Source organism: Dermacentor albipictus, chromosome 3, assembly GCF_038994185.2.
Source record: "Dermacentor albipictus isolate Rhodes 1998 colony chromosome 3, USDA_Dalb.pri_finalv2, whole genome shotgun sequence".
In the NCBI taxonomy this organism is placed as follows: Eukaryota; Metazoa; Arthropoda; class Arachnida; order Ixodida; family Ixodidae; genus Dermacentor; species Dermacentor albipictus.
The window spans coordinates 54,766,251-54,791,558 of NC_091823.1; the positions used below are offsets into that span (position 1 = coordinate 54,766,251).

General features: G+C 45.2%; 2 protein-coding genes and 1 long non-coding RNA gene across 7 annotated transcripts in view; 2 read left to right on the top strand and 1 right to left on the bottom strand.

Annotated features, from left to right (window-relative positions):
- LOC135899127 (uncharacterized) overlaps positions 1-25,308 on the bottom strand; it is a 334,018-nt gene that overhangs the window by 54,211 nt on the left and 254,499 nt on the right. The gene's annotated exons all lie outside the window — the stretch shown is intronic.
- LOC139057402 (phospholipid-transporting ATPase ABCA3-like) overlaps positions 1-25,308 on the top strand; it is a 65,511-nt gene that overhangs the window by 16,564 nt on the left and 23,639 nt on the right. For 4 of the 5 annotated variants that reach the window (XM_070535489.1, XM_070535486.1, XM_070535490.1 and 1 more), the window contains exons 7-14: positions 11,486-11,686; positions 14,752-14,930; positions 15,402-15,530; positions 16,897-17,014; positions 17,705-17,853; positions 18,265-18,414; positions 24,395-24,605; positions 24,836-25,088. In XM_070535489.1, the coding sequence (XP_070391590.1) occupies positions 11,486-11,686; positions 14,752-14,930; positions 15,402-15,530; positions 16,897-17,014; positions 17,705-17,853; positions 18,265-18,414; positions 24,395-24,605; positions 24,836-25,088 (1,390 nt within the window). The remainder of the gene's footprint in view (positions 1-11,485; positions 11,687-14,751; positions 14,931-15,401; positions 15,531-16,896; positions 17,015-17,704; positions 17,854-18,264; positions 18,415-24,394; positions 24,606-24,835; positions 25,089-25,308) is intronic. The other variant, XM_070535488.1, reaches the window with a different exon arrangement.
- Positions 1,165-7,376, top strand: LOC135914343 (uncharacterized). Its single transcript, XM_070535493.1, has 4 exons — positions 1,165-4,852; positions 6,267-6,327; positions 6,393-6,555; positions 7,197-7,376. The coding sequence occupies exons 1-4, from the start codon at positions 3,737-3,739 to the stop codon at positions 7,315-7,317; spliced, it is 1,461 nt and encodes a 486-aa protein (XP_070391594.1). The 5' UTR covers positions 1,165-3,736; the 3' UTR covers positions 7,318-7,376.

A 25,308-nucleotide genomic window follows, 5' to 3' on the forward strand; every position in this document is an offset into this window, starting at 1 on the left:
GTGCATCACAGTAATTGTGGGTCATCTGACCATTTAAGTGTGCACAACACATCCCAATCAAGCATTCGAGAGCATTGAGTTCGAGAACCAAGGTTAATACAGGGCAACTGAGCATATGAACAGCTTTTAAATTTATTTTGCAATAGTAAAGTTTACTCTCTCCAGTAGGCCCTTGGCCTTATAAGGACTGTGTTGCTACCATCACATTAATAAAACTCGGCAAAATTAATTGTAATTTTTAGATGTGTCGGTTCTATATTGATCCTCGCTTCTTTCCTGCAGTGGGAACTTTATCCAGCGCTACTTCACATGCTCACGTAGTGGCCTCAACAAAGATTCGTTCTTTTTGGTTCGTAACCAGTCGAACATAACCGTGTGTTGCTCCAGGCTAGCAGAAGCTCATTGCGATGACTTCACAAACCAGGTGAGCTGTTTTAAACATTTTATCCCTGGCGTTTCTTAGATGCCTGCTAAGCTTGTTTGCATCTTCAGATAATACATATAAGGAGTCAGGGTTCGAATCACTTTTGCTCTCAACGGCCACCTTTTACTATGAATTTAATGAAGCTGAAGTGCTAGCTCTGAAATATTTTCACACTGACTTTTAGTAGCACACAGTGCAAGTGTGTGTAATTCCTGTTGCGACTACTGCAGATAGTAAATGTGACAGTTTTACCTTCAGTGGTTCACTTCCTGCACTTGTTTCTAAATGAGTTGCAGATTATACAAGGTGTAACAACCTTGCAGTAAGCCCATTCTGCTTTAGAAAAGCAAGAGTTGTGTATGTAGATTTTTCTGATCAAGCTGACCATATGTCAGCAGCAGCTGAAGATGTATAATAAAATGTACAGTGCAGCCCTCTGCATGAGCTGTGATTTGAAACATTTCCCATGACGCACAATTTGATGCTAATTTCTGTGGAATTTTAAATCCGTTGCTGTTACAGAGGTTGAGTCCACTCAAGTGCCCAGTAACGTGCAGAATGGCATACAAGTGCAGCATATGCCAAGCAGTTGCCAAAGCTTTGCCGCAGTTCTTGAAGCATGCATCACTGCACAAAAATGAAAGCAGCCTTCACATTCGCTGTCCTTTCTCTGACTGCTGCAGAGCGTTTCGGAAAGTGAGTTCCTTGAAGAGCCATATATTTAGATGTCACAAGCGTGCTGGTATTCCGGCGGCTGTAGTAACTTGCAAAAGCGCATCACTGACCTGCATCATTGATACGTGTATACAGACATGCCGAGATGTCAAGTCCTTATTGAGTCACCTGAAAAGGCACATCACTGAAGGGAAGAATGTTTCATGCCCCTTTGTTGGATGTTCACGAAAGTTTACAAACAAGTCGACATTTTGCTCCCATATTTCACGATGTCACAGGCATGCTTTTCAATCAGGTGTATGCGAGTCTCATTTAGAGGGCACCTCTGCAGAAAGGTGCACCGAAGCACAAGCTAATCTTGAAATGGAGAGTCATAGTGCTGGCTTGGAGGCATGTGCAACTGAGGAACAACGAAGTGAGGACTGCCACTCAGAGGTTGATAAGAGCAAACAAGAGGTGGCTGAAGGTGTCATGTGCCAAGATTCTGTATGTACTGATATTACAGAGGCTTTTGGACGTTTCTACCTGCGTCTCCTTTCCGAGAGTATCGTCCCCTCAAGAACAGTTCAAGTCATTTCTGAGGCAATTTGTGACCTCCATAGCAACAATCTTGACCACATGGCCGATGCAGTAAGGAGAAAGATGAGAGATGCGGGCTTGAATGAAGATTTCGTTGAGCTGGCTGCCAAAACTATGCTTGAAAGCGATGTTATTGTTGGCTTGCACAGCAACAGTGGAGCATTTCGGAGCATTTATTCTCGCAGGGAGTATTTTCAGAGCAAGTTCAATTATGTGCAGCCAGTAGCTGTGCGTCTTGGAAAGAACAAAAGCAATCAAGATGCTCATTTTCATTATGTCCCAATAATTGAAACGATAAGATCGTTGCTAAGAGATAACTCTGTTCAAGATCAGTGTATGAATCCGGAAGTTCACGAAGCAGGTGTCTTTAAGGATTTCACTGATGGGAATGTCTTTCAGTCAATACCACTGTTTCAGGATCACCCCAATGCTTTGCGTTTGATTCTTTTTCAAGATGCTTTTGAAGTGGTAAATCCTTTAGGTTCAGCAAAGAAGAAGCACAAAATTCTAGCTGTGTATCTGCTGCTTGGAAACCTACGTTCTTGGAACAGAAGTCGTACCTGTGCAGTTCAATTAGTGTTGCTTTGTAAAGAAAGTGACGTGTTGTTCTTCGGACAGGACAAGGTGTTTGCTTCGTTGATTAATGACATCAAAAAGCTAGAAGCTGGCTGCATGTTTGTGGACAGCATTCCCACATACGGCACTGTGGTGGCAATTCTGGGCGATAATCTAGGCAGCCACAGTATTGGTGGATTCATGGAAAATTTCAGCACAGCCGAATACATCTGCAGATTTTGTTTAGTAAAGCGTGAAAACATGTTTGCGAAAACCATTTTTGACAACAGTGAACTAAGAAATGAAGGTAACTACAAAGAGGCAGTGAAGAAACTCCAGGATGACTCTACCCTTGTTTCGTGCGAAGGCATTAAATTTGATGCTTTGTTTAATGGCCTAAAATACTTTCACGTTTGTGCTCCTGGGCTCCCTCCATGTTTAGCACATGACCTGTTTGAAGGTGTGGTATCATACGATTTTCCATTGATGCTACAATACTTCATCACGAAGCAGCGATGGTTGTCTGTTGAAGAACTGAATAAAAGGATTGTTTCATTCAAGTTCAAAAGAGTGGATGCGAACGACCGGCCAGCTGAGGTTTTTAAGACATTTAAAAAGCTGAGTGGACATGCAATCCAGAACTGGAATATGCTTCGGTTTTTGCCCTGCTTTCTTTATGACAAGGTGTGCAGAGATGACCCTGTATGGGAGTTAGTGTTCATGCTCACTGAACTTGTTCAGTTGGCATGCGCTCCAGCAATAAATATGCCCATGATAATGAGACTGAAAGATTTGATAGAAGATTACATTGACCGAAGAACTGAGCTATTTCCTGGTACTCCTCTGAAACCGAAGCACCATTACATGGTTCACTACCCCCATCTCATTACTCAGTTTGGACCACTTATTCGGTTATGGACTATGCGTTGTGAAAGCAAGCATGGCTATTTTCGCAAGTGCATAAGAAATGCCCATAACTTTAAGAACATCACGCTGACACTTGCTGAAAAACACCAGCTTCTTCAAGCATTCAGGGGGAGTAGCTGCCGTTTTGGAATAGACTTGGTGATTGACTCCACATTTATATTTTGCCCTAGTTCAGTATGGAAGTTCAGGAAGCCATCAAGACTTATGGAGTACTAGGAAAAGAATTGCATTGCACATACCAAATTGAATACAGGGGCATCAAGTACAGCAAGGACATGGTCGTGATCTTGGGTCGTGAAGAAAGTAGGCTGGTGTTTGGTCGGATCATTTTCATTTTATTGCTAAAGAACAAAGTCTTTTTTCTTGTTCGTGTCACTTGTTCTGTTTTGGAACCTATGATGATGATGTATTTCTTGCCGGGCCCAGAATCTGGGACACTGAAGTGCATTTCCATTAACGACCTTCTAGATTACCATCCGCTTGAGTCATATGATGTTGCCCATCGAAAAGTCACAGTCATTGCACTGAAGCATGCAGTTTTAGATTGTTAATTTTTTTTTCAGCCCAGAGGACTTCATGTCACTTGTTCAGGAGTGGCTTCCAGCACTCAGCGAGGAGGACTTCATCACCATCAGTCGGAAACTTCAGGAGTTGGGAGTAAAATGTACAGAACATTTCAGATATCTACAAGAATCAGACTTGGACTTCTTAGCCCCTGTGCAAAGACGCATCCTGCTTGAGAAGTTTCAAACCATCAGTGCTGCTCCTGTGCCATCAGGGCAGGGTGGCAGTTGTGCTAAGGTGACTTCAGATGCCAACTCGCAGCTAGATGAATGGGCTGAGAAATTTTGTATCCCTTGGGAAATGTTCCCGCCAAGTTTACTTCAAGCATGCAAAGCACAAGAAAGGCCTACAAAGACCGATCTGAACCAGATGGTGAGAATGCTGAGTTCTCTAATCCTGCATAAGCATTCAGCGCCTGGCAGACGTAACCTGAGAATAATTGCAACAAAAGTTGTGTCAATGTACCCCTCATCATTTCAGGATTTGCTACAGGGTACAGTTGTGGGCACAGGAGTTGAGACATTGATGTGGAAGCTCGAGAACTGCGTCAATAACAAGAAGAGACCAATTGCACATGTGCTGCCTGCAGAAATTGTTGATGACCCAGACTCCTTCCAGCCACGTCCACGATCTACCCGTGACTCCTATGGTTGCATAGCATGGCAGCCAGAATTACCAAGTGGAGAAAGTTTGTTGACACAACGAGAAAAGCAGCAACAGCTTCTTTCTGAGTATGCTAAAATGCATCCCAACAAGCAGCTTGTCACTCGTTTAATGATTGAGACGTATGCATCACAAAGGCTGACCATTAATCACTCTGGGAGTGTGACAGAAGTAAAAAAGAACTGGCCATTTTTGCTCACTGAGGACTGCCTTCTTGAGCATTGCAAGGAGCTACTTGGCAGTGAGGTTTGCCAAAGAATTGGTGCTAGCATGGAAAGCGTTGGGCTTCGTATATATCGTTATGCTTATAGTCAGATGAAGCGGCCGAAGGTGAAGAAATGTCTCGAAGAAATTGAGCAAGCAAAGAGCCGTCTCAAGAGTGTGACACCAGAACATGAAGGTGCACCTGTTCTCCTTCTTGCCCTCTTTGACGAGGATGAAGAGCTCATCTACAAGACCGTTGAGGCAAGCTAAAAATTTTCTCTTCTGCTGCCATCTGGCAGAAAAGTGCTTGTGCATGCAGAATTCAGATGTGCATTGCATATGTGTATAAAAAGTTCCACTCCATATCTGCATTCTGTTACTAGCAAAATGTTACATATAATTAGGGTGGGGGTATTTAAAATCTGCTGTCATAATTTTTATCAGTCTTGAGCTTTGCAGATTTTGTTTATTCATGCTAGAGTGCTCTAAAAGACACTCTGGGAGGAGGTATCAGGAAAAATACAGCAGAATGGCACTAATGTATAAATAGTGTTAAGAACTATTCATGCAATATCGTTCAAGGCCTCGTTCTACAGAATATTAGCCTTGGGCATTGTAAGCAAAAGATCACGAGCACGCCTGTGGCAGGGCACTAATGATTGGTTGGTGGATTGTGTATTGTGAGACGGCGTGAAATGGCAGTTGGCAGGGCCAGAGAGCTCATCTAACTTCATTGAGATGGGAGGTCGAAATGGAAATGGTACTCTATGGGACCTTCGGATCCCTGTTGACACACTACTCCTAAGGCACATTCGTACGGCTTGGTTCAAGTGGAGCTTCATATCTTTGTTAGTCTCACAAAAATGTGGTAGCTTATGACTGTATGCTAATGAGTATGTGGGATATATGGCGACACAAATTGGATTATAAAGTGAGTAGAAAAGTGCATGTCACCTATGCGAACAAGGGTCCGCAGACGGGAGCCGTTAACACAGTCTCGCTATATCCTTTAGGGCATAGCCTAGGTGTCCCCCAAATTTTAGTGGCGATAAAGGTATGAAAGATATGAAAAATATCTCTTTAGTCTGCCTTAGTAACAAATATGTTTGTGGCTGCAACCAGTAGTTTCTGTATGGTTTAAAGACGTTTGGCTGATTTCGTGTCAATGTAATTATGCAGCTAATAACAAAATAACTGTTTTGGCTTTTGCATGTGGTTTATCTTGTCATTTTTGTAATATGATGGATGGCCTGTAATAAAGGAGTAATTTCTCTTTAGCATCCATGCAAGCAGGACAACCCAGCTACGCAGGAAAGCTGTGCAGCTTTCACACAAACTTTGCATTTAAATAAAAATTCTTCCTTCTTCCCGGTGGCATATTTGAACCCAGAACCTTGATGGATTTGCCTAAACATCAGTCTCTCTCATGACCTGTACTTTTGTTCTTTGGGTACTTGACAGGTGCAGCCGATGGATCGGCTGCTACGTCCAAATATGCTACATATCTCGTCCATGGTTGAACAAGATATTGAAATGAGTGTGAAGAAGCAATTGCTTTGCACAGAGTATGATCGTGTACATTCCACAGGCGTTGACACAATCTCATTTCTATTTCATGCAGCAAGATATCAGTTTTTGAATTCCTTCCCTCCATCTTGCTTTTCTCATTTTGCAGGAGACTGCCCATGACGATGACTTGGGAGACATGCCATTGACGCCCATAATATGTATGAAAGGTTAGATTTTGTGATCATTGACCATCTCACAATGTACTAATATTCCTTTGTTCTATTTTTTCTAGGACCAGGTCTCTTTGAGGCAGAAATGTTCACTGTCTGTGTGGATGGTGTTGCTATCTTGACCACTCAGCGAGCTGCAGCTTTCAAAGTCATGTTTCTCTTATACTTCGTTCTTAACATCGAGTATCCACCTGAAGTGGCTTTGACATTGGAGTTTGTGCAGAGGTGAGGTCTTGTTTTCTTTATCTTTCCTGATATGTGTTGGTATTGACCTGTTGCATTTCTTACTTTCGCACATATCTTCTGGAAACATTGCTGGTGGGCTGTTTTAAAATTACTGTTTTTAGGCCATTACAGAAGGTGGGGAGTGAGTTGCAAAGTACATGTACGCAAATGACGTTCTACAAGAGGAGCCGGCAAACTGGGGCCATTGACCTAGTCGCATCATGCCCTTAAATGCGGACTTAAGTGTACTCCGCTTATTTCCTTGAAATGACCACTTTTATTCTGAAAACAGAAGAATCCAGCACTGATTTTAACTTACAAACGAGGCCACAGGGGGAGGCAAAATTTGTTATGCTGTCCAATGACTTGTGGCTTCTTTCATACATGTTCTGAAACAAGTCGATTATTTCCAACTTTGTGCACTCATGAAAAAAGCGAGCCAGTTGTTGCACCTCGCTTTCCACTAGTGAGGATTTCTTTGGGGATTTTATGTCTGTTAACATTGTAGCCAGTCATTTTGATAAATTTTCTTGATTTGTCCAGTCAGTGCTTCGAACGGCATCTAAGCATTGGTAGTACCCATTATTAGCCCGGTGGTATTGGTACATTATTCCCAGCTCCTTTTTTTTTGTTTCTTTAAGGGCAATCGCAGGAATCAACCCAGAAAGAAGCACAAAGGCACGACGAACGTCGAAGAAGCAGTACTGTTTGTCGCCAAAAGTGGCTGCCTTGGCGAATGCCCTGGATCAATACAAGTTCTAAGCTTGAGTTTGAGTTCTAAATAAAGAGTAAAATTTGGAATGTCAAGCTGTTGCCTTTAACTTCGCTAGTGAATATAAATCACTCTGGTTATGCTGCTAGCACCATGCATGCGAAGTTAGTGCTGCGCGCGGCTTCTATTGCAGATGATGGCACGTAAACAGCAACTATCTAAGTGAAAATATCTACTTAGCTTAGGAGAGAACAGAGCCCATTTTTCTTAAATATGGTAATACAGTTTCATTAGTGCAGGGTTAAACCATGTTTCTGCAAAATGACAAGCAGTATATGAACAGAAAAATTGTCATTGCAAAATAACGTTCAACACTAAATGCAAGGCACAGAAAATTTGTGTAGAATTACAGAAAAAGCATTAACAGAAAAATTGTGTGCGATTACAATATACAGCCTGTTATTTGAAACCGTTCAAGGGAGAGAAAATTTCTGTAGGATAACAGAAAAAGCATTAACAGAAAAGTTGTGTGCAAAAACATAAAGCCTGTTTTTTTAAGAAGATATCAGACACAGAAAATCTCTATAGAACTACAGAAAAGCAATAACAGACAATAGATGCAAAATTCCTGGGAAATCGAAAACAGAAAACATACAAGAACAGAACTGTTATGTCACTAAATTTGCCATGCATTTTCTGTTTTTCTCAGAAATTTTTTTTTACAGTGTAGTTTTGTGTAATCGCAGATTACATAAATCAACACAAATTCGAGCACCATAGCACCTCGAAAGCAGTACTCAGAAATGATCTAAGTATCGACAATCAAGGTCGTAAAATAAAAGAATGATCGAGTATGAAGACAATCTGATGACTGATCGTTACTTCCGCAGCCGTGCCGAAATACGCCAAGTTTTATTGTGTTTGATCTCTGTGTTCGCTTGACGCTTCGACTAAACACGTCTGTGAAATCTGGGGAATGAGAAGCTGCGAATTAGCTTTAACCACGAGGGACTTTTTTATCTTGCTACATATTATTCACAAACATAACGCTGTGAACGCTCAGCTATCATGACAGGCAAATTTGATAGTGTAATATAGAGACTTGTATAGAGATTTAATATAGAGCTCTTTTCAAATTTTAAGATATTCATTTGCCCGCATCAGCAAGAAATGACATCAGCTTTGAAGAAAGTTGTAGGCATTGCAAAAAAAAAGAAAGAATGCGTAAGCGCACATGGACGCCACCCGATTGGTTTTTCTGTGATGCTGAATTTAAACCATATTTTGTGTTGTCCTGAACGTTTTAAGTATATGTTCACCTCCTTTGGCTGAACCATGTAAGGCAGAAGCACTCGAAGTCGTACACTTGCAGTCCAGAATGTCCCTATAAGGAACCCAGTATTTTGTTAACTCTGAGCTCACAATGAAAACACAAAGGTCTCAGAGGGTTGCTCACAGGCTGCAACGTCAGAACTGTGGTCGCCTCGTCGTATTCAGCGCTTCGCACCAGCCATTACTGCTGAGCTGGCTAGCTTACATGGTCAGATAATGAAATATAACGTCTGCAACCTAAGAAAAAAGGAAAGAAAAAGAATTGAACCTCGTAAACTAAAACAAATTTTCGCCTTGTACAATCAGCATAGATGGCAAATGCCGTTGTAGCCTAAGCATGCCGAAAACGTGCTAAGGCTGAACTATACCGGTGTCGTGAAGAAATATGTTTACTTACTTGAGTGTCAGGACAGCTTGGACTAAAAATTGCAAGTCTTAGGCACTGCTGTGCTCAGGGGCGCGATCGGAGATCTCTGTTCAATACGCGTCCTGTTCGGTTGCTGCAACGTAACAAAGTCGCAGTATGCAAAATTTGCGAGAAGGGGGTGGAGAAAGCAGCCAATAGGCAAGCGGTGAACTCCCCGGAAGTTTGCTTCCCTCTTTTGTCGTCTGCTTGCAGACAGTATACTACAAAACGAAATGTTTCTCGTCCTCCAATGAATCAAATCTTTATCTAAAAATGAATTTTTTTCTTCTCAAGCTTAAACACGTTTTCAAAGAGTAGTAGGTGCTACTACTACAATTTATAACTATTAGTTTCTCTGCGTCGTTCCTAGGTGGTGTCGCCCACAGCGAGAAAAAGGAAAGGAAAAAGAGACGACGGGAACAGTGGCGCACTTTTCAAGAGGCAGCAACAACATTTCATTGGCTCGCTAGTACCCGATGATGAGGTCGATTTCGCTGTACAACCAACGCACTATTTGTTTCGAGAAACGAAAGCGACGCCGTAATTCGCTCTCTGCCATTTCTTCAAACGCGCTTCGTAGCTCCACTCTCCCTTCTTCCTCGTCGAGCAACGCCAGCGCAGCAACCGAAGTTCCCAACGCAAGCGCCATTTTCTCGAATTAAACTATGGATTGGATCCAAACGTACTATTCAGCTGCCGAAGCCACCGTTTGTATCCAATCCAATCCACCAGACGCGCCATGCGAAGGTGGTCTCGTAAGGAGCGATGATCGCTCCAAACATCCGTCGCGTTCGGCGCCTACCAGACGACGTGCTCGGTGGGAAGATGGGGCTCTATTCTGGACACGCATGGCGGCTGCACGGCCGCCATTATCCGCCATGTTTACTCTCTGATTGGCTGTCGAGAGGTCACGTGTTTTGAAATTTGTGCCGGGAAGCGGAAGTATTGCAAAATGCAATTTTGCGTTTTCATCAAGGTGACGAAACGTGACGTGGAGCTGCAAATTTTATGGACTAATACATTTTTGTGGTCCTTGGCAGATATATTGTGATGTTAGCGCTTCAAAAAGAATGTGAGCGGTAGCGTGCAGAAGCCAGTGCAATGCATCTGAAGTTGCGCGAATATGTGGTGGCGATCCAAGATATGCGCCATGCCAGCTTGCTGATTGGCTGAAGGAATATCTCGTGAGGAGCGTCACAGGAAGGGCTGTTTCGTAATCGTCATTTTGACGATGCGTGACGTTGCGCTGGGCCGCCATTGCTGAGATTTTCCGCCATAATTTTTACTGCGACGAGCCGCGCGAATTATGCTAATGGGCAGCCATATGCAATGGCAGCCGAGACGAATGCGTATCGCCACATTTTCCCAGTCGTTTGGCGCCACGAAAATCTTTTGTTCATAACGCGTGCTCATAGTATTCGCATCGCTCTCGGGTGGTGTTGGCATTTGTGTTTGGGGCCATCGTTTTTTAAAAGAACGCGTTTATACGAAATAATGTTGGTTGAATATAGCAAACTTTCAGCAATGTTGTCCACTCTTCACTGCTGCATCTGTATTGTAATCGAGATTAATGCCTTTTCGCTCAATCAGACGTTATGACAACGGCCTCTTTCTAATTTTTAAAAAGAAATGTACGCAAGGCGGCGCCTTGAAGTTTCCTCCCGCGGTGCGAGAAACCAGCGAAATGAACAAGAGATGGCAGTGCCGGCGCTTGCGTCGCTCTAGTGGATATCTCTGGCGCGCGCAACGCTATCGGTGATATTCGGCCGCTTCTCAGCCAGCTGAGTCGGGCTGAGTCACTTGCGTTTCACGAAATAGCGATAACGTGGCCTAGAACGTGTGCGCATCACCGCTGGTAGGTCGCGTATGTTGTCTCAAGAAAGAAAACAAGCGCGTTGGCGCCAACATGCGATGACTCATTCCATTTTCCAGGGACACGCATCCTAGCTATTGAAGCAGACGACGGCTTGTACGCAGCAGACGACGGAAGCGAGAAGCGTTTTCGACGGAATAATCATACGCTTTGAGATAGCTGCTTTATTTTTACTGCGGAGGAAAACTGTTCTACTTTACCGATAACGCTACATTCAGTGCCTTCATTTCAGTTTCTTAGGCGAAACGTCAAGTTGGCGTCACGTTACGTAAGCAAAACCGGGCCACCAGCGCCATTTTGTTTGCGTCGCGCCTGCGTCACGCATCGAAGAAAATGGCGGAATGTCCAGAATAGCGCCCATGATTGACAAGAGCGTGTCGTCATTTTGACGTCACCAAAAACGTGGCCGCGCCCCGCGGCTGGCGACGTCGGCGCGGAGTAGGCCAATCGCGAGCGCCGGTAACCAAACGAACGCGCGGAACAACGATCTCCGATAGCTCCCCCTGATCTGTCATACCGGCGTCCACTACGGGCTGCCGATCAAGAGCTTTCCCGTATGAAATGCGTAGTTGCGAGTTCCCCCAAATTATGTTCGCATCGTTTGCAGGACGATGGGCGATGCTCGTGGGATTCGGAGTGTATTTTATCCTGCCCATCTGTGACGCGGACAACTTCAGCTTCCTGTCCGGCGCACCACTGAGCGACTACCTGATGGAAGACAGGTTTAGCAAGCTGCGAAAGTGCGTCTACCCAAACTTTGCCATGGCTACCGTGATGAAGATTATTTGCATCTTTGCCGATTTCGAACGTGAGTCGCAACCAACGCTGGTTCGTAGATTTGGAGAAGTGAATGTGCTTCAAGTACCAATCGGTTTCTAGTCGAAGGTCGCTAAAGTGCGTTTCACGTCCGCCGCCCTGGCCCTGGCTTACACTCCCAGGCCGAATCTTGTACACAAATACCCGAGAAAGTGCCAGACAGATGGCGCAGAGTTATAGCTTAATTGTTAAAGTATCGCACACGTAATGCAGGGGAATGTGGGTTCGGTTCTCCCCTGCGGTGACTTATATTTTTGTCCCCTTTCCTTTTTCTTTGCGTGATTATTTCTAGATTTCATTTAAATCTAACAATTATCCTGCCCTATGCTTTCTGTGGCTTCATATTTTGTCCCTTGGTATGATTGTGTCTGACAAAAAAATCGAGCCCCTCGGATCTCCAAGTTCTTCCGGTCCATGTTGCAGTTTACTTGCGTTGCACCGCGTATTACTATCTCTTTCTGTGATCATGTTTACTGCTTAAGGCACATATAGGAGTCAAGAACAGTCCTTTAGGCCATGTATAGGCTCAATTAATAAGTACTTAGGATTATCTAAGGAACACGGCCCACTAAATCCCAGTTTTATGATATTCATTTAAGTGGTTTCTCGATAAATTGAAATTAGGCGAGTTGTGTAAGTTACACACTTTATCTGAAAACAAATATGACTAGACACCAAAGGAGAGGTTGCAAAAGCAGTGACAAAGATGCGCCATAAGAAAAAAAAAGTCGCAGTTTCGCCCGAAAGGCGAAACATTGATTGCGATAGCAAATTAGTGAACAGCCATACGAAGTAAAGATAACAGCTTTATAAGCCGTATGAACTTGTCAACATAGGCATATTAACTGAATTCCCAAGCATGGTGTCACGCGCGCACAAGCAAGCATGAACACATCTCACTTGATGACCGCGGAAACTCGCTGTGAAAACGTTCGAGTGAGGAAGCGTGGCAGCAGAAGCGAGTGAATTGACTTTCGCGATGCCTCTCGCATCAACGGAAACTAAGCCGCGAGAAACACAGGCCATGGCGGACTCTGTCCCTGTCGCAGATCGCGTTCAAGGTACACCGGCCCGGGCGGGCGCGCGCACCCGCTCGGGCCGCGCGTAGTAGAACGCTCCCCGCCTCCCTATCCTCCACCTGAAGCCTAGCGCGCGACGGAAGACGGCGCACTTCCTCCCCGCTTTCCTCCCTTTCGTGCGCGAGAATGAACCGCGATCGCCGGCTCACGTTCGCACACACAAAATACCGCGCGCGGCGACAATGTTATCGCCCTTGGACTTCATACAAAACCTCAGGCCAACGCCGATGGCAGATATGTGCTTGGAGTGTCCAAATAATTGCTATCGCAATAAAAATGTCGGGGTCCATGTAGTGACTTTTTTGTTGAGTCTCTTAGTTTGTATACAGAAAAGGAACACACTCAGCATCCACTGAAAATAGTGGCACATACTTGTCCTTCCCGAACGTTCAACAGTCCAGTGCCCTCGCGAATTGCAAAATGTTCACCGGTCAGTACTTTCGACAGTTCGTTTACTAGCAAAAGCTCGGGATTTTCGTCTGATACGGGTTAAGTTTCGAACTGAACCTCAGAAACGGATAACAGGCTAATTGTGGTGAGCCTTTCTCGAACGTTCGAAATGAGCCCCACTTTGTCAGAGCGTTGAATTTTCTTGACGATGTCGGCTGAAAAACGTGGAATGAGTGCAAAACTTCTTTAGGTCACCTTCAAGTGTATTGCCGCGTAGGGCAGCTTGAGTCCCTGCCACAGCGATACCCAAGTTTTCTGCAAAACCTTTATTAACAGCACGGCTGAACTCATCTAACGATGACTGTTGACGATAATGCGATTAGCATTCGAGCAATGTAGCGCCAGACCGTATTTATGAAGTCAGGTATATTTAACTTCCATTGTAATCAATGTGAGACTTCCGTTCATTTGGCTGCTTGCACCGTACACCGGTATTATTCCCCTTTGCTGTCGTACTCACTTGCCAAGGTTGCTCATGAGCATGTTTATACTGACAAAGCATTCGTTTAATACTCCGCGACCTTCAGCCAAGCTCTTCTGTTGGTGTTAGCATTATAAACAAGAGGAAGCCAGGTAAAAATACGCAAAAAAGAATTTTTAGGTCATTAACATCCAATATAGGCGCCAAAAACGATATATGCAATCATAAGCACAATACAGGTCCCAATAATATGTTTCTAGACCCATAGATAGTGCTTATACAGCGCCTCCTCTAGTTTTTTCAATGTCAGTCAGATGCGGCCGATCCGGATCGACCGTTCATCACTTTTTTCTATAGTCCTTGCTGCTCTCTGCCACCGGCTAGCGCTCGCGCCTGCTTTACTGTCGCGCATAGTGGAGAGCACCATCTGGGCGGCGCCTCACGACGGAAGTCGGATGAAGACTGATAGACGCGTGATAACTTGATAGACGCAGGGACGGAGCGCATACCGCTTCTCCACCGGAACTAGGGTGCCTCGATGTCCGTCTCGCCCGCCGCTCGGTACCGAGTGGAGACAACTGCGGCGTCTACTATGGCATTGGGCACGCAAAATGGCGGACGCCATAGTAGACGCCTTTTATGGGTGCCGTAGGGACGCGTTGCCGGCACTCGAGTGTATCCGCCATTCGCGTGCCCAGCGCCCTGCTCACCCTGTACGGAGCGGCGGGTGAGGAGGACATCGAGGCACTCTAATCGGAACGGCAGCGGAGCGCGCTCAGACACACGCGCGACGCAAGTAGTCGTACCATCGGTGTAGCGTCGCATCGCGGCAACTCAGTGAACTAAGGCGTGCCAACCGCTTCCATTCGGGAGCGAGCGATTGCATTGGCACCGACAAAAATAGAGGAGGTGATGGCTTATATATTCACTATACTAGATAAGGACGTGAAGAACACAGAAATTTTGCCCAAAGTTTCCATCTCTAGTCGTTACACTATTCGGAACCACTTGGCCTTCGTTCTGCCAAAACTCGCATATGGTCAAATAACAACAATAACGACCTCTGCTCTTAGAGAAGTGCGGCCCATGCATCGACGTTGCGTGCAGTGGACGCTGGCTGGAGCAGGGTCGACGATTTCGCGCTAGGCTGCGACAGCGTCACCATACTGGAGGTGTGGGCTGTGATGGGAACCATGGTCCTGGCGGCGGCCATCCTCCTCTGGTACCTGTCGCACGTGCTACCTTGGGCCAACGCAACGCCCCAGAGCCTGTTCTTCCCGCTGCTGGTCCGTATATTTCTTAAGCCTGTCGAGGTTAATTCAGCAGTAAAAATGAAAGTTAAGAAGCGCCGTACTGAGAAATAATGTTGAGGAGAAACATGCTCAGTATGTTACCCATCCAACACGTATTACACACGTGTCGAAGAGCCACAAATAAATGTTCAAGGCATTAGTCGGTCACTAAGCACCATTTTCATATAGTGACTATAATTGAATAGTTATAACGAATAGGCTTAGTGCCTACTATATTCAACAGGAAACTCTCCTATCCGCGGCTCGTATACGCTACTGCAGCACGTTAAATATTTAGTGGCTGCACCGAATTTCTCTTGTAATGTGGCAGATCCTTTTCTCATGTGTTGTGCTTTGGTGGCACCGTTAACCAATGAATTAAATGATCAGTCTATATTAACCCCACAAAAATATGTTCTGCATTTGATTGTAACATCGTGTTTATTCGCGGATTTCGCTGCTCAGCCAAGCTACTGGTGCCCACGTCAAGTCAAGATGAACTTGGAGTCGCAGGGGCAAGAGCCACTTCCCGCTGAACATTTCGAAGCGCCGCCGGCAACACTGGCTGTCGTGGAGTGCAAGAACCTGGTCAAGGTGCGGCCTAATCGCGTGATTACCTTTGGTAATTGTATAAGCCACTGTTATAGCTACGAGATTCCTCTTTCAGTTAAACGAGACCGGCCGGCGACACACATGCAGTCTTTACAATCTTTTACATGCCTTTCTCTGAAACTTTGACCGCATGGAAGGGCGACAGATTCCGCTGTATACAACTTCGCCACGACGGCGAATTGACCTTCTCATCTGCCACTCGCGACTCAGATTAGCTCATTGAAGTTACATGGATAGGCTGCAGCAGCGGGATTAAGTATGAAGGTACTTCATCCTTCACTGCCCCGTAGACAGGGAAGAACAAGTGGCTCCAACCCACCCCGTGACAGCAATCACAGGGACACTCGAGGCGTGCTTGGGCCAATGTCGTTCATGCTGTTGCCTATGCGGCAGCGCATCGCCGCTCCGGCACAGAGTGTTGAAGATCACGTGATCTGCTTCGGGCACGAGAGTGAGCATGTTAGCACGACAGCGATGTCGATGGGTTAAGGATAGGGTGCATTTACACGCGCTGCCATCCTGTCACATCATTTGCGGAGCTTTGAAAGCGTGGCAGAGTGAAACTGCAAAAAAAAAAAGCGGCAGAAAAGAACTTTTGGTTTGGGACAAGCAGGCGCGTACTCCGCGCTGCCGGCGCTCTTGATTATGCCATTGTTGTGGCCACAAGTATTGGCGTTTATGGAGTGAACACTGTTCATGTGTTGTTTGGCGCCTGATGCCAGACGTGTTTTGTTAGCAAGTTAATTTGCTCTACACACGAAACTCAGAGCTTTACTTCGTGTGATAGTCTAATACCTTGATGTCGCTATCACTGCTTCATCTTTCGCTTGAAACGAACTTCTTTCCCCCTGAGGCAGACAGAGGGGAAAATCTTTAGCACAACTTGATTTCATGAAAGCACATAAATAAATTCATTTTATGCTAGGGGCCACGGATCTGAAGTAATTACAATAAAAGCGCCAGTATTGCGATCATAATTTCATGGTCGAATACATGAGAGTGGTGCCATTAAACACCACAAATTTCTATCATATTCAACGTCCATTCCTAATATCACGGTACGTTACAGCTTAAGCAGTAAATTTACTCCATTCTAATTTCTTCATAATGAGAACTGCGAGATGCTCTTTTCGCAACGCCTTTTATGTGCATAGTATGGCGAACCTCCTCTGCCACTTCGTACATTCGTAACGAGCTGCCCCTTCTAGGCGACGAGTACATTCTTATCCCTATAATGAACTCTTATGACACATATGCCATGTATCCAATGATCTCATATGATGATACAGAACTCATTCAAAATTCGCGTTCAACTCCTACTCACTTCCTGCTCCTGCATCATCTGCAGCATTTCGGTGGATTCGTGGCCTTGGACGGCGTCAACATGACGGTTCACAAGTCCTACGTGACTGTCTTGCTTGGGCACAACGGAGCCGGAAAGACGACACTCATGAGCATACTGACAGGTACTCCGCTAACACATGTCAGTTGCTCTCATCCGCAAGGGACACATAAGTGGACTGCGTAATTCCCTTAGCGTTGTTAACACCTGTAAAATTTCAATTTCATACACAGGCAATACTCTCTTGCCCCTCTAGTAGCGTTCTGATGCCTCTAGGTACACAACTTAGTGTACCTGTAGCTTTCAGTGTTGTCGTCAAAGTCGTTAGGACACGTGTGCACGTTAACGAGCTTATCGGTTGCCTGCTCAATATCTTTATTTTTTTCCGGTATACATTCTGTTAACCTTTCATTAAACGCCAGTGAGTCATAGCGTCATGTTTGTTGTTCCTGTTGCTTCGGCTGTGTCCTTTTCCTGAAGCGCTTTTGGAAGTTTACCATGAAAGGCTGATTTGCCCAAGTTCCCACCGTGCAAAAGGGAGAATAGGTGCGGATGGGATTGCCACATGCATAACTAATTAAAAAAAATATTGGAAACACAGCCAGAACGCTAGTACACAATATGCTAAGATGTCAATTGCTCACGCAGGCTAATTGGCTGTTTATCGCTGCCCCGTTCAATAAAAACGTTCATTAGCAATCATCGTCATCATCATTACAATTAACAACATGCCCACATATCGCTGTTTGTTTTTCGCGAAGTGAACTCAGAATCCTGTTACTTCTTGTTTGTTTTTATTTAATTTTTGTTGCAGGACTGATCCAGCCGAGTGGAGGTTCAGCCATGGTGGCTGGCTGGGACATCAACACCGAGGCAGCGCGACGCGAAGTTGGATTTTGTCCTCAGAAAGATATTTTCTTCGACGACTTGACCGTCGAAGAGCACTTAGAGTACTATGCGACGGTGAGTGCTAGTCAAGTGTGCGTATCACTGCACGTAACGTTCTTTGTCCTTGCTTTAGCAAAGAACAGAGTGGTTCTTCTAAAGCCTTATAGTATAGTCACTCTCGTGTAGCGTCCTGTATCTATACTACCTGTACGTCGACATCCGTGTTATGTCCGTATAACGCCTAGAAGGCTCCCTCACAGGTACGAGTTCTGGAGGTCGACACACACGAAAGTTTAATTCGTACTATAAGTAATAAAGTAATTTGATGCAGCGCATCTTCACAGGCGCCGTCATGTTATTGTAACTGGTGAAACGCTGACTCACACGATGGCATCGCATCATTTGAAAAAAATTTCCTAGGAAAAATGCCACTAACTCACACACCGTTGAATGAATATCTCAAATGAATTTTCGTGCGCGATGCAGCTAAGAGGTGTGGATGACCCGGCCAAGCGAACGCAGAGGCTTCTCAAAACATTGCGACTGACGGAAAAGGCATCGCAATACCCCGCAGAACTGTCTGGCGGCCAAAGACGGAAGCTGAGCGTTGCAGTCGCACTCGTATCGTCACCAACGGTAACTGATGCGTTCAACAGTTTCTGATCAATGAGGCGATCAGTTGTTTAATATGGAATTTCCTTGTATCTTTATTCGTTTGTTCATTTATTTATACAAAAGGCTTGAAATGTTCCTTCAGGAGTATTGTATGAGGGGGGCGATTATACAATATATATCTTCATAAGTGGAAGCATTACAAAGACTGGAAAGCCATAACGGGTATATAAGATGTATACTAAGGTACATAAAGCGAAGTGATGCTGCCTAATAGTTAGCAGAACGCGATACACACTATCAGACTGGATGGTGACATACACAATGTAAGGGTACATTATCTACCACCATCAAATTTTACAAAAGTAACGTAATGGTATATATACCTCTTAACATTGCCAGCTGCAGAAGTTAGCGAGGAGCGCGTACTTAATTGAGAGAAAATTATCAATGAAAGCAACTAGTCACGGAAAAAATGGTGGTTACTTCACGACGAAACTTAGCAGGTCCATGAATGTCGACAACATTATCAGGGATACTATTCCATAGTTCAATTGCTAATGGTAACGCTGATCAGTTGAATGTATTTGTGTGCCCAAGGATACGTTTGAAGTACCGGTTGTTCTTTATTCAGTGAGTCGTTCGTAACGGTTGGGAGAGAGGGATAGCGGTTTGATGCGGAGTGTTTGCTATTTTATGAGATAAGCATATTAGGGCAAGCTTTCTGCGTGATTCTAAGGATGATAAGGAAAGTGAAAATGTAATATTAGTAATACTGGAATGACGGCTGTAGTGTTTGGCGATGAAACGCGCAGCACGCTTTTGAATAGGTTCAAGAGCGTCGATTAGGTAGGTTTTATGAAGTGACCAAATTGATGACGCATATTAATGTTGAGGACGGACGAATGTTGGATATGCTAGTGATTTGGTCGAAGGAGGAGCGTCGAGGAGGTTTTGTTTAAGACATTAGACAGTATGTGATGCCTGTGCTGTGATTTTGTCTATTTGAGTTGTCCAAGAAAGTTTGGGTGAAAGATACAGTCCAAGGTACTTGTAAGACACTGTGCGTGCTACATGATAGTTATTAAGAATTTAGTTAGATGCTGAAGCTGATTTCCTGCGGTTGAAGCTCATTAGTTTACATTTATGGGTATTAAGAGACATTTGCCAGCGTGAGTACCAATTACTTACGAGATCCAGGTCCTGTTGGAGAGCAAGATGATCAGCTGAAGAAGAGAGTCTATGGTAGATTACGCAGTCGCTTGCGAAAAGTCGCATGTTATAGGACATACGCGCTGGTAGATCATCAATGTAGAAGAAGAAGAAGAAGAAACTTGAGTAAAGAATAGTCCGGCAGTTCTTGATGTGGTGGCCTGAGGTGACGGCTCGAAGTTCTTGGACTCGAGCGGCATCTTCGGCTCTCCTCGCGGCCCAGAGCTGGTCTACCAGCTCTGAGCTTCTGATAGCCGCCTCCCAGCGGCGGCGATGCCTACGGAGAAGGTCCCCGGCGGCTCCCGCATCCGGGGCAGCGTTGGGAAGAACGGAGCTCGAGCCTTCTCCTACTCTGGCAACAGCCGCGATTATGGACGCGTCGCCAACGGAGCTGCTTTGATTACCGTTGTTGTCGGCACACTCCCAGAGCATGTGTCGCAGCGTTGCTCTGTGTCCGCATGTTTTACACGTGTCTGTTGGATACAAACGCGGATAGCAGTGGTGTAAGATAGCGGGGCTAGGGTAGGTGTGTGTCTGGAGCAAGCGTAAAGTTACGGCCTCGTTCCTGTTCAATTTATAGTGCGGTGGCGCGAATGTGCGTCTTTCGAGTCTGTAGTGTTGGCTGAGGTCTCTGAACGTGGTTAGGCGATCGCCCCACGCCCAGTGTGTTTCTTGTTGCTGTGTTTCTGTTGTAGTTTCCCGATCCGGCAGATCCGATGCCCCGCTCTCGGGGGCGGAGGCGGCCACATAATCAGCGGCGGCTCGGCGTGTGAGACCTCGAGCCATGGCGTGCCGTGCCGAGCGGTCTACAACCGCTATCGCGTGCGCGCTTCTCCCTCCTCCATATCGCGCCGCGTCTACGTACACCGCCTCGTTGCTGTTACCAAACTTCTTCTGTAGGTCGCTTGCTCGTTTGTTGCGTCTCCGGCGTGGTGCGTCGGGTGCATGTTCTTGGGAAGCGGCGGGATGATCAGGCGGTCGCGAACAGTGGCGGGAACCGTCGTCTTTTCTCCACGCTGAGTGTGGCACGCGATGCTGAGCGACTCGAGGATGCATCGACCTGCCTTCGACCTCGATAATCGTTCGTATTGCGCAATGTCATGCGCCTCGATTAACTCGTTGAGGGAGTTGTGAACTCCGAGCTCTAGAAACTTGTCGGTGCTCGCGTTGAGTGGAACGCCGACCGCCCTCTTGAAAGCCTTTCGGATCATGCATTCGACTTTGTTTTTTTCGGACCCGATCCACCTCAGGTAGGGGGCAATATACGTTATGCGGCTTATCGCGTACGCCTGCACGAGACGGATCGCGCACTCTTCACGCATACCATTGCATCTATTCGTGGTGCGATGCAAGAGTCGGATCGTGTCATCTACCGAACGACGAAGTATTCGCAATGTCTCTCCGTTATGGCCGTTTGCCTGCAGGTGTAACCCTAGGACTCTAATTTTCTCTACGTGCGGTACGGGAGTACCATCTGCTAATGTAATGCGTATTTTGGAATATTCCCGTTCCCCTTCGCGCAGGGTTTCACGACCTCTCCTTGTGGGTTTGTAGACTAAGAGTTCGGACTTGGTAGCCGAACACTCGAGGCCCGTTCCGCGCAAGTAATTCTGAACAGCATCTACTCGAGCGAATGCCTGTAGCATTCGCTCGACGTGACCGTCACATCCTCCCCCGGGAACTCAGAATGTGATGTCATCCGCGTAGAGACTGTGATGTAATCCTTCTATTTCTGTTAATTTCTCGGGTAGGCCAAGGAGACCTAAATTAAAGAGTAATGGTGATATGACGGATCCTTGCGGCGTGCCGCACGGATCCGTCGTGCCGCACGGAATTTGAGACGGGTCCGTAAAAAAAAAAAGAAATACAAGGGACCCCAAATACTGCTCTGGGGAACGCCGGAGGAAACATCACACAGAGGAGATTAGAAGGAATTAGTAACGGTGTATTGTTTACGGAAGGAAAGAAAATTTCTCACTCCGGATAAACTTAAGGAATCTAAATCAAGATATGAAAGTTTAGATATTAGACGACAATGCGGAACGCGATCGAAATCTTTAGAAAAGCCGATTATTATGCACTCGACTTCTAAGTTATTTTCAATATGCATGAGTAAATCCTTGGTAAATTCTACGAGTTGAGTGTTACATATAAGAAACCTTTTCTAAAACCGTAATGTTTCGCGTACAAAAAATTATTACCTTCTAGGGGCTGAGCGATGTGGGAAGCAATGGCATGTTCAAGTAATTTACATGGGACCCTCGTTAATTAAAGATATGGCATGATGATCACCAACATTAGATTTATTGCCTGATTTGAATGTTGGCATGGCTTTACCGATTTTGCATTCTTGCGGTATTTTATTCATTGATATTAATTATTGAAACAGGGGGCTATACTGATACTAGATACTGTGGCTGTGCATTTAAGGAATTTGGAATTAATATCATCAATTCTTGCGCATGTTGATACTTTGAGGTTGTTTATCAGTGCTGCAATTCTGGAAGCATGCAGTTATGACAATGGGATCCATGTACCTGTAATCTACTTCTTCCGTACATGGCATGCTGGAATGGTCTAGCTTTGTGAAAGCACTCGTAAAGTATAATTATTGAACGGAGCAACGTAATCCACCGGTTTATCGTTTGTCCCGTCATCATCAACCAATGAAATGATGTCATCGGCAGTGTTGGTGGGAGAAATTGATTTCCAAAACTTTCTAGTGTTATCTTCAATAAGCGATTGAAGGTCACATGTCATAAATTTGTCTTTGGCGGTACGAAGCGCACGACGGTACTCGTTTTCCACAGCACGGTTTCTCATCCAAGACTGGGGCGTTCCCTTAAGCTTTGCCGTCCTAAAGAACCCTTTCTGTTTAGTTTTCATTGCGCGTAGCTATCTCTGAAACCACGGTTTGGATAAATTCCTTCTAAACGTGATACGTAGTATGTGCGCCTGAACCAACTCAGAGTATTTTTGTGTGACTGAGCGAGAGGAGAACGATGGAAGGATTTGCAAAAGATTTCAAGGCCCTGGTTAATAGCATCGAAGTTTCTTTGTTATAGTAGAGAATATGTTTTTGTGCAAGGTTACGCGAACAGGCAGGTATCTCGAATACAGCAGACGGAGGCAAGTGGTCACTAAACCCCGTGCTATACTGTAAAGAGGTTACATTATTGCGCGCAGATGTGAACATATGATCTAAGTTGTTCGCTTGACGTGTGGCTTCGTCAACATGTTGAGTAAGTGAGGAGTCGAGGCTCAAGTGCATGAAATCGCGAGTGCTGCTTGAGCGTGACGTTAGGTTGGTCCAGTCCGCGTCAGCGTAATTGAAGTCGCCAAAAGAAGTTAATTATAGCATCAGGAAATTTATGTCAGATAGAGGCAAGCTTGCTGTAAAGATAGCAAACAAAGGAAACTTAGATATGAAGCTTAGATGATGACTGGTAATACGTTAACAAATTCTAAACAACTTTTATTTATTTAATACATTGTTGTACCAAAAGAGGAAAATAAAAACTTGGGAGGGAAAGTACTAAATGACAAACTAAGCGCTCAATCTGTCGTTTCGTACTCTCCCTCACAAGTCTTTATTTTACTTTTTTGGCGCGACAATGTATTCATTAGATCCCAACCAACTCGCCCAGCAACAAGTTCTACTCAACTTTTATTTCTTTGGGACGCGTTGAGATGTATTGAGTGAGAACTTTTGAGGAATCTCACCGCGGTAAATAGCAGAGTTTTAAAATATTTAGTACCAAGCAGAATGGAACTTGCGCTATACGCCCTTTGCACTTGCTCGTTTGATTCCACAAAGAACATTGCGATTGCTCTTAATATCGCAACAACCGATATGTGCATCAGAACACATACTTAGAATGACATGGTACTGTAAACCTCAGATAAGCACAGGCCTTCCAAGGGTTCAACTTTCTCAAGCTTCACAGTTTTACTTCAGTCACTGTCACACCGTTCGAGTGTAGAAGCATTTTAGCTGAGCTGAATGCGTCAGATGGAGATGACAAATGATTCCATACACCTTTCGAATTTCCCAGACAACATCTATAGATTACTAGTACTTTTCAGGGCACAAAACCATATGGTGAGTTTAGTCACCGTTTAGGTTCTTGTTTTCGAAGTGGGGTGTGATCAAATATATGTGCACAGCCGTTGCAAAGTCAATGTTTTCCTCTTGAACAATGTCAGATTCTCCAACTAATTATGCGAATAGCTATGGCGCTTATGAGCGGAGTTTTGTCCCGCTAGAATCAAATACGACCAAACACCACCAAGGGAAGAAATGAGTCACCAATTGTGTATTAGAATGCGTGCTACCACACACACATGCATAAGAAAAAAAAAATCCAGAATTTTACATACCAAACCACGCTATAATTGCGAGGCACCCCTTAGTGGAGGACTCCGGGCCATTCTGATCACCCGGGATTCTTCCGACCCATAAAAACGCGGGCGCCACAGCCGCACTCGTCCACGTGATGTCGAGATCAGCACAGCAACGCCATATCCACAGAGAAACCATGGCAGATCGGCTGCTATCCCATAAACCGACGCGATCATGAGGAATCGCATGTATTAAACCAATACGATCTATATTGTTATTGCATAAAAGGGTTGTAAGGCCTACGGATTGTTTAAATAGGGTTACTTGTGGTGAATTTGTGTGAGCGCACACAGCCCTGCAGGCTGCCATTAGTCTTAATGTGCTATATACTAGAGGAACAAAATGCTTTAAAGTCACTGAACTTAGGTATGCAATGACCCATCTGTCCAGTTGCTCATTCTCGACGAGCCCACAGCAGCCATGGACCCGGAGACGAGGCGACACTTCTGGAAACTCATAGGAGGCTTCCGGGGCAGCCGGACTGTGCTCATCTCGACGCATGACATGGAAGAGGCTGATGTTCTCGGAGACAGGATAATCATAATGCACAGCGGAAAGGTCATCTGCAGTGGTTCAACCAACTTTCTGAAGATTGCCTGTGGTGGGTTCATACCTACACGAGAAGAACTATACGTTGAAACACACTTTCTTTCTTATCTTTCCAAGAACTGTTTAAGACAGCGTTACTGAAAGGAAAAGCACTACTCACAGGACAAAATGAAAGCATACTTAATGTGAAAAACGTGCCATATGGTCAGCTAAGAGCCAATGATTTTGAGATTAAGAGCAGCGAGTTCTTGCTGAAGCGGTTTTTTGTTCTGTGCATCGCAGATGTGGGCTACAAGCTCAGCATCGGCAAGGCTCAGCAGGGCTTCCAGATTGGCAGCGTCTTGCAGCTCGTGCGTCAGACGGTGCCTCTCGCAACAGTGGAGAACGAGCGCAGCGGTGATGTCACAATTTCTCTGCACACGTTCAACTGCGACGGATTCGAGAATATGTTCTGGCAGTTGGAGTACGGCGCCAAGTGGCTGGGAATCACGGGCGTCGGTGTGACCGTCGCGACCATGACGGACGCCTACTTGAAGTAAGTGGATCGCCGTTTGCACTCCGCTGCGCATTCTATACGAGGGTCGTTCAATGTTTGAGGCGACTGTTTTCATAAGGCAGTTAACATTTCAAACGAACTGGTTTTTTACAGGTGCTTGCTCCCATATGCTTTTGCATCACTACCGTCACTCTTGCATGGACCTTTACGACTTCTGCGACGTGTAAAGCACCGGGTTGCTCTAGATCACGGCGGTTTT

What these genes read in the sequence shown, in the direction of transcription:
- LOC135914343 (XM_070535493.1), top strand. Translation starts at nt 3,737, where the DNA reads ATGTCACTTGTTCAGGAGTGGCTTCCAGCACTCAGCGAGGAGGACTTC. An exon ending in TCATCTACAAGACCGTTGAG is followed by an intron (nt 4,853 to 6,266) that starts GCAAGCTAAAAA and finishes CTCATTTTGCAG; the next exon opens with GAGACTGCCCATGACGATGA. An exon ending in ACATTGGAGTTTGTGCAGAG is followed by an intron (nt 6,556 to 7,196) that starts GTGAGGTCTTGT and finishes TGTTTCTTTAAG; the next exon opens with GGCAATCGCAGGAATCAACC.